Source organism: Lactuca serriola, chromosome 6 (genome assembly GCF_051521515.1).
Source record: "Lactuca serriola cultivar US96UC23 chromosome 6, Lser_US96UC23_V15, whole genome shotgun sequence".
Classification (NCBI taxonomy): Eukaryota; Viridiplantae; Streptophyta; class Magnoliopsida; order Asterales; family Asteraceae; genus Lactuca; species Lactuca serriola.
This window is the reverse complement of record NC_136413.1, coordinates 89,038,366-89,047,130: the sequence shown is the minus strand read 5'-3', so window position 1 is coordinate 89,047,130 and position 8,765 is coordinate 89,038,366. Positions and strand designations below refer to the sequence as shown.

The 8,765-nt window shown below is 28.6% G+C and overlaps 2 protein-coding genes across 2 annotated transcripts; one reads left to right on the top strand and one right to left on the bottom strand.

Moving 5' to 3' along the window:
* Positions 1 to 2,260: 2,260 nt before the first annotated feature.
* Positions 2,261 to 3,136, top strand: LOC145058036 (cytochrome b5-like). Its single transcript, XM_079005954.1, has 3 exons — positions 2,261 to 2,477; positions 2,556 to 2,622; positions 2,803 to 3,136. Exons 1-3 carry the CDS (start codon positions 2,394 to 2,396, stop codon positions 3,081 to 3,083), a joined length of 432 nt encoding a protein of 143 aa, XP_078862080.1. The 5' UTR covers positions 2,261 to 2,393; the 3' UTR covers positions 3,084 to 3,136.
* Positions 3,137 to 4,860: 1,724 nt separating this feature from the next.
* LOC145060568 (cyclin-dependent kinase inhibitor 4-like) lies at positions 4,861 to 7,938 on the bottom strand. The gene is made up of 3 exons (XM_079008213.1): positions 7,310 to 7,938; positions 5,637 to 5,828; positions 4,861 to 5,540 (listed from the first exon to the last, which is right to left on the bottom strand). Exons 1-3 carry the CDS (start codon positions 7,711 to 7,713, stop codon positions 5,456 to 5,458), a joined length of 681 nt encoding a protein of 226 aa, XP_078864339.1. The 5' UTR covers positions 7,714 to 7,938; the 3' UTR covers positions 4,861 to 5,455.
* Positions 7,939 to 8,765: the final 827 nt, after the last annotated feature.

Below are 8,765 nucleotides of genomic sequence, written 5' to 3'. Positions count from 1 at the left end.
ACTTTCAATAAATAACCAAACAATCCATGTACTTTTAAACAATCCAATTAATCCTAAAATTAATTTTAAATAAATTTTGATTAATTATTAATTAAATAATATGATTTCTAATTAATATATTATTTTCATAATACATTAATAAATCATTTATTTAATTTATTATTCACATAATAAATTAATCTCTTTTCCCTCTCTCTCTCTCTAAAAGTCATCCTGTCTAATTGCTAGATTTGAGGGCAACCCAAAAGGACTGTGCTACTAACAATTCGAATATATACCAATTTTAGTTATGGGCTTAGACGTCTAATCCAACAATGTCGACATGGTGTGGCGAGGTTGAGACTGTACTACTTTGTGCTATCAATCAATAGACTGGGGCATTCCAACCGAAAGGTTGTAGGCCAGGGCATTCCAAACAGAAGGTTATGTGTCAGGGGTAATCCAACTGGGAGGTTGTGGACCCGATATGTATTAGGAAATTAAACCGAAAGATTATGGGTCGGGGCATTCCAAACAGAAGGTTGTAGGTCAGGGGTAATCTAACCAGGAGGTTGTGGACCAAATATTTGTTTGGTTATATGTTTGTGTGGTGGTACCTTGGGGGATCTCACTAAGCTTTCACTTACAGTTTTAGTTTATTGTTTCAGGTACTTCAGATGATCGTGACAATGTGAAGGCGTGAATGAGCACATCCTTTGGATTTTATGTTATTGGATTTTGAGATACACTGATTTATGAATTATACTTTTGAAACAATATTTTTGTAAATAATTATTGTCTTGAGGTTACATTGGAAAAATGAAAATTTTACTCTGATTTTTGAGATGTTACAATAATGGACATGTTAAGATAACATTCATGGTATTATTCGAATATTTCATAGTTTTTGCATGCGATATTTGAAGTGTAAGAAAAATGTTTCTTTAATTATTTTCATGAGTTTGTTTTTTTTTAATGGCAACCGGAGTTTATTTGTCATGGAATTTCAACTATAGTTATATCTATTTAATGTTTAACATCATTTGTAGTATTTTTGTTTTGGAGTAATGGAGAACTTATATAAAATTTAGTATAGTTTTGTTTAAATTCATGATTCGTAAGGATTTCCTTACATTGTGTATATCCTCTATAAGTTGTGTTAGCTTTAATTTGTAATCATCGCTTTGTGCATTCTCTTTCCTTGAGAGTTTTATTAATAAGTCTTGGTCAATTTCTTGTTTCGTTATTGATTGATGTATGTTTCTAAGATCCATCAGGTTTAAACTCCGGCCTAAATGAATTAACTAACTTGATGAATTTAACTTTTAACAACTAATCAACCGTTCAATAATATTATTATTATTATTATTATTATTATTATTATTATTATTATGACTTTAATAACTTAGATAATTTATTTTAAAAAATTATACTTAACGTCAGTTTCGGATAAATGGAATTTTTTTACAAAACGAACAAAATTTCAAAAACTTTAAAACATTCTTAAGTTATCAAAAAAGTTACGGAGTTCGGAAAATTTAGCTTTCAAAGCCGGTTTCATATAGACGAACAAAATGTTAAAAAGTTATGTTTAAATAATGTAAACAAATAAATGTTGTAAAGTTAAAAATAAACGTACAACGTCAACGAAAAATAAATTAAAAATAACATTAAAAATATATTCGACTAAAACGTCAAAAAAAAAAAAAAAATAAAAAGGTTTTTAAATTAGAAAAAATAAAGATAAATAAATAAATATGATTTATAATAATTTAAGAGAATGGATTTAAAAAACTAAAACAACTTTATACCAAATTTATATTAAACTTATTAAAAAAGATAATAATAAAAAACATTAATAGTAGATGTTTGATAGAATGAAGTCGTAGGTGGGTACTTAAAAAAAAATTGGGAGAGATTTTTTTAAGAACCCACTAAAATAATTACCTAAAAATCGTTATTATCAATGACTATCAAATGAGATATTAAGATAGACGAGGCTTATGAGAGCTTGATTCTTTGGATTTAACAGACATATTATAAACCCGTAAATTTAATCAAAAAATGTCTACTAGATGTTAAAACCAATAATTATTTAAGAAAAGATGTACAGTTAATAAACAAAACCTCGATAGTTTTGGCTTTCTATAATTCATATTTTTTATTTTTACATTATGTCGGTAATTACCTCCTAATATTTAGTACGAAATTTAGTTGTACGAATCAAGTTTGTTATATAGAACATATTACATGTCAACTTACAAGAGGGAATCATCTACAGAATCAAAAACCTCATGAATAGTCCATCAGTATATGGACAAACACACATCATATTAGAAAAGAAAATGCACCCACAATTCATTCTGTTATTTGTTCAACAAATCTACTTCTCCATCAAAGCATAGAAATAGATCATGAACTCTAACAAGGTTTTCAATTTAGCAGATGTCTCTCCACACAACAATAATAAAGATTGTTGGGTCATTATCAACGCGAGGGTAAGACACAAATCAAAATTAACATAAACCCGTTTGATTACATCATTTTGTTTTTGACTTATGTAATTGATCATCTAGGTGTATGATGTTACAAAATTCTTGAATGATCATCCGGGTGGAGATAACGTTTTGTTGGATGTAGCAGGTATTATACAGAAACTATTAGCGTATCTATCTTTATATACATCGGAGTCTCTTTCTCTTTATAAAGACTTTTTTTTTTATAGATACAATCTTAGACTACACATATATTTTATAGAAACTAGCTATATATAACGACATTTTTTTTTAGATTTTAGATAAAGTTTTGATGTTGGTGTCTTAGGTAAAGATGCAAGCGATGAGTTTGAGGAAGTGGGTCATGGGAGTGCTGCAAGATTGATGTTAGATGAGTATTATGTTGGAGAAATCGATCATGTAGAAGTAGAACCTCTTTATGATATTTCCAAGAACATGGCTCCTAAATATAATAGAAATGCCAAAAAACAACAAACCATCACCAAGGAAGAGAAAGGATTGGGGATCAATTTCACATTGAAGTTCATTTTGCTCGTTGTATCCACAACAATCCTCGGAGTAGCTATTGGCTTTTTGTTGTACAAGTGATGTGAAAAAAAATGTTCTTTTTTGTTGATGATAATAATTATATGTGTTTAAAAGTCCTTTTTATTGGTTACAAATATGTACATTCATAACGTGCACCATATATTGTTTTATGACTAATTGTCATATAGAAAATGGGAAGATCATCATAGTTAATTGACTATTTTACCCTTTTGGGATCATGGAATTGGGTGGGTAATGTCAAATTTTATAGCACATTAGTGGGAGGCAATATATCATGGTTAACATCTCCACTAGTGTATTAAACTCAGTCAAATATTCAATAAGGCAGTTTTATTCGTGTCAAGCATTTCAAATTCAAGGCAGAATGGCAAACAAAGTGTTGTGCTTGGATGTCCAATAAAATTATATGTTTTATGACAAAATTATAACAAGATAGAGTCATAAAGAAATAGATAATATTGTTTTCCTTCCTACACAATTTGCGAATTGAAAATAACCTAAACACCTACAATAAAAACAACTTTATTTCTTAGATCTCGAAGAAGAAAGGATTCGTGAGTCTCCAAAACCACATCAAATCTCATTTTGCCACTAATTTTAATATAAATTGGTTTAACTCAACACCATTTATTACATCAAAGTTGGTGTCGTGTTGATGAATAATGAAACAACATACTAAAAGGCCTAGCAGTAAAGAATGTCTTTCTCAATTTAGAAGTCATGAGTTTAAGTCTCGTTAGAAACATAGGTGGTAATTAAAGAGTATATTAGTTTGCCGTTTAAAAAAAACAACATAAATGTTATATTATTCATTAATAATAAATTTGGTGTTGAAATTTTCTTTGTGTCACTTATTTTCTATGTATTATTAATTTACTATTAAATTAATGTTACAACTTTCAATTTGTTCTTTATGTCATTCATCTTGTCCTTAATATACCAATAAAGTTTCTTTGTATGTTTTATTACATCATTGAACACTTTATGTGGCGATGGAACATGTTGATTTAAGTTCATGCAACCGTTTTATCCTAACTACAAACTATCGAGACTCGATAACAACAAATAACAGTTGACGCTACATAAAATCGATATATAAGTTGTAATGAAACATACAAATAATAAGAACTTATTGTTATAAAATAAACGAATTAAAGACTAAATTGAAATTTATTGATTACCATTTTGTAAACTCTTTACTAAGTATAATTGTATAATTATAGTCTATGTGTACAATTAGTTGATTGCGGTATTACATTATAACTTAAATTAATATTTTTTGTTAGATGACATTTTGATTTTTTAAGTGTCTAACGTTGTTTTTAATATCACAACAACTAATTATACACGAATGAATTATTTTGGTTATCATTGTCTAATAACATAGTTTTTAAAATGGCTGATTTAATATTATAAATCTTAATTATATACAAATAATTTACTTGTGTTATTATTTTCTATTTTTTTAGATCGTTGTCTCTCGAATAGTTCGTTCTACCACAATAATAATTAAAAAAAAAAACCATTTTTTTTGGTGTTGAAAGTTGAAACGGTGTAACGAGTTGGAGAAAATGCTTTTTGCACTAAAAATTATACAAAATTTATCATTTTGATATAAAAATACAATTTTTATCATTTTGAAATCAACACATGCATTTTTTTTGTAATTGTACAGAAGTTACAAAGGATCTTTGGACAAAAGTTGAACCAATACATTTTTTTTTTGTATCTATTATATCTGAGACATACTTTGGAAGTTATTGCTGGAAAACTGCAACAGGATAAGATACAAAATTAAAATTTAAACAAACATAACTTCACAATAATTGATAATACTAAATAAAATAAAATAAAAGTACAGACTGACACAATAATAGAGAAGACAAGATTCTTCCCAACTCAACCCCACCAAACACCAACCCTTTTCCTTTCTCACAAGCTGCTAAAAATACATGTTCACACATATATATATTTATAACCACAACACACTACTATTTATCCATTTTTGAAACATCAAGATTCATTATGTTTCATCCTTTTCTATTCACATATAAGGCCAAAAGGGTCATTTTATAATTTATATCACCAAAAAAAAAAGGGATCTTCATAGTTTTTTCATCATCAGTACAAAATATAGACAATCAAAACTAACTTAAAGTCATTGGATCCCCTCCCTTTTTTTTTTTGAAGACCTTCTTTTTCTTCTTCGTGTTCTTCACTAGTTAGAAGCTCTTGTCTTATGTTACAGATCTTCTAGTCTACAATCTGCACTAGGGTTTTTTCATGTTCTTTCTTTACAAATCACCCACATAAACATAATAATAATAATAATCATAATAATAATAAAACCTAAATCTACACCTACATCTCTACCCATATCTTCAAACTATTGCTAAAATCTTGAACAAAGATTAACTTTTCTTGATAGCATCATCCACTTTCAACCATTCATAACGCCCATTTAAAGGCTTTTCGTTTACAGGATCAAAGTTGTACCTAAACAACATAATCAAGAATCAATCAATAAACAAAACCCACTTGGGATTTCATAATTATTTTCGAATAATAAGTAAAAAAAATATATATATATACTTCTCCATGAACACTCTTTGCTGATGTTTTTCAGGCTCTGTGAAGAATTCATCCATTTCAGTTGTTGATGGAATAGGCCTTGGGGTTGTATTTTGTACTCTGTTTTTTCTGTTTGGTTTTGTGGATGAACCTGGAGTTCTAATTATGTCCGGATTCCTAATCAAACTGCATGGTGTTGTTTCTCGAGTAGTTCTGTTATAAATAATAAAAAAAAAGCAGCTTTTTTTTATCAAGAATGAAAAAAATAATAATAATAAAGATCCTCTGAACATCAAAAGACAAAGTTAACTTGTAATCAAACCAAAAAGAGAATAATGCATGCAGACAATAGCACGATTGAAATTTGAAGCATTTCTGTGTGATAAATAGTAGACATAATGTTCTTTTCTTTAGAGACAAATAAGTATCACAAGAAAGGAATAAAATTCTGAGAAATTACAAGTTCCAAAGAGGTTTTTGCATAAATCCCATTAAAAAAACAACTCACTACATGACCAAAATAACCTTGTGATTTGTGAATTGTGAATTGTGATCGAGAACCCAAAAGCGAAATCTCATGTTTAAAAAGTAATGTAAAAGAATATACCGACATATAATTAATGTCAACAAACAATTATATAGTTATTATAACACTTTCATGAATTCTAAAAGTAAAGCCAAAACTTCAGATTTTGTAATCTTTTAGGCACACAAAGCATTGAAAAATAAAAGCAGGGGACAAATTAGAAGGTTCAAGGAGTATAAAGTAACATAAATCAAGATTAACACGAAAAATCATTACTTTTGATTATACAGAAAAGGAAAAGAAAACAGAGTCCAATTTGGATGAAACTATGAAATTAAGTAGGTAAGAAGAAGAGTGTTATTTGACACTAACTTCAAAGATCAAGAAAGATGGTGACATAACAAGAGAGCATCGCAGAGAAACAATCGGATTTCAGAAATTGTATTCCTAAATTCACGTTGGATATGTTGTTTGTGTTATTATAAATAATGGAGTAATGATTGTACTTGAGGAACTTATATAGAACAGAGTTGATGTACAAAAGAAAACAGACGTCATCTCTTCCTTGAAACCCAGAACTTTTTTATTTCGGGGAAAATTAAATTAAATAAAGAAAAAAAGGATAAATTTTTAATTACTTCACTTTCTTTTCCTCAACAAGTCACTGGAAATAACCAGAGAATGACAGAGAACTGAAAAGCCCTTTTAAAGGGACTTTTTGGGATGAGAATTACTAAATAAACAGAAGTTCAAATCCCGAAATGTTTTTTTTTTTTGAATTAGGGGAAATTTTCAATTTTATTTAGCGTGACTGGGAAAAATATTGGGAAGGAATAATAATTCAGAGCTTTTAATCAAGAAAAAAATTCTATCAAGAAACCCTAATTCACAGGAAGCAAAAAGAACTAGCAGTCTTTAAAAAGCTCTTTTTCAGATCAAGAAAGTGAGTTAATAATTGAAATATGGCAGAAAATCGAAAAACAAAGGAAACCCCACTTCCATTTGATAAGAAATTATCTAGAAGGAAAAAAAAGAAGCTGATTTGAGAATTTCAATCAAGAAATAAGAAAAAAAAAAGGCAAATCCAGAAAAATCATCACGAAAATAAATTACTAGATTCCAATTAAGCAGAATGGATTTCAGAAATGAAAGGGAAAAAAAAACCCACCTTCCTCTACCTTCCATTTCCACCATGTTTTCCCCAAATGAACCTTCTTCATAATCAATACCCAAATCTACAGCAACCTTAATCTTAGTGTTTTGACAAATCTCTAGCTCCTCATAAACCAATTTCTCATCAACCTTCAGCCTTGAAGAATTCGTTCCTCGTAAAGAAGCTTTATTAGGGTTTGTCAGGGCACCAGTCTCCTTCTGTTTCTTCTCAGAAGTTGGCTTGACTAGACGGCGGCTACGGAGTTGAATGTAGGAACCGGCGCCGATAGAGGCAACAGCAGCGGAAGCTTTTTGAAGAGCTAGGGTTTTTGCACGGGTAAGAACACCGCCTAGTGAAGGTACTTCCATTAACGACACTTCCCCTGTAGTCTTCGACTTCCTCCTCATATACTTGCCCATTATTTGATTCCTTTTATTCAGAGTCGTTCGTTTTCTGGTAGTGTTGTTCCGACGTTGACTGATTTTAAGCTTCGAATCTTTACCTGAGTTGGGTGAGAAAGATGGTTTTCCGTTGTTGGTTGGAGCGGAGAGAGGAGCCGTTTGCAGTTGCGAGAGAGAGAGAGAGAGAGAGAGAAGGGGGTAATTTCTAAGTGTGATTTCTGTTTTAAGGCGAATAAGGGTTTGGTGTTTTAACCATTTCTATGACTATGAGTATTCGAGAAACAACATGAAAATTTGAAAATTGTAACATCCACATAATTTACTCCCGAATACAATTTATTTTTATCCAACAAACTTTTTTATTAAATACCATCTTCAGATTAAATTTTTTAATTTTTCAAAAACCGAATTAATTTATCATTATCTGTTTTATTATTTTATTACACTTTCATATATAGTTTATAATTTTACTAAAATATATTATAATTTTATTAGATGTTTTTTTTTTCAAAACTATAAAAAATAATAATAATTTTCATAAATTTATAAAAATACAAAAAATGATAAAGTATTATATAAATACAATGTATTAAAACTTTTTATATTTTTAAGTTTTAAAAGTTTTGACAATTTTTTTAAAAGTATATAATTCTTTGTAAAATATATTTTTGTTTAATAAATTAGTTGATTAACTAATAAAAAAAATCTGAGACCTAACTACAAGCAGAGTATAGAGTATAGTGTAAAATCTTTTCTATAAAATATATTTTTTTGGTTTATAGATTAGTTATTAATCTAATAAACGAAATTTACTTAAATATTTGGAATGACGATTCAATGGAAAATAGTTTTTCAAAAGTTTATTGGAAGAGTAAAAAAAAAAATTTAGGTTATTTTTGGTCATTTAATTTTTGATTTTGTGTTTATTTGGTCATTTAACTCTTTTTAAGTTTTAAAATGTCATTAAATGTTTGGCTTTGTGTTAATTTAGTCACCTAACTTTTGGTTTGGTCACTTAACATTAGGATTTGTGTTCCTTTAGTCACCTAACTTTTAAAATTGTGCTTATT

Coding starts and splice junctions, on each gene's coding strand:
- LOC145058036 (XM_079005954.1), top strand. CDS start 2,394: ATGAACTCTAACAAGGTTTTCAATTTAGCAGATGTCTCTCCACACAAC. Junction 2,478..2,555: donor GGGTCATTATCAACGCGAGG/GTAAGACACAAA, acceptor TTGATCATCTAG/GTGTATGATGTTACAAAATT. Junction 2,623..2,802: donor CGTTTTGTTGGATGTAGCAG/GTATTATACAGA, acceptor TTGGTGTCTTAG/GTAAAGATGCAAGCGATGAG.
- LOC145060568 (XM_079008213.1), bottom strand. CDS start 7,713: ATGGGCAAGTATATGAGGAGGAAGTCGAAGACTACAGGGGAAGTGTCG. Junction 5,829..7,309: donor GAAATGGAAGGTAGAGGAAG/GTGGGTTTTTTT, acceptor TATTTATAACAG/AACTACTCGAGAAACAACAC. Junction 5,541..5,636: donor CAAAGAGTGTTCATGGAGAA/GTATATATATAT, acceptor TATGTTGTTTAG/GTACAACTTTGATCCTGTAA.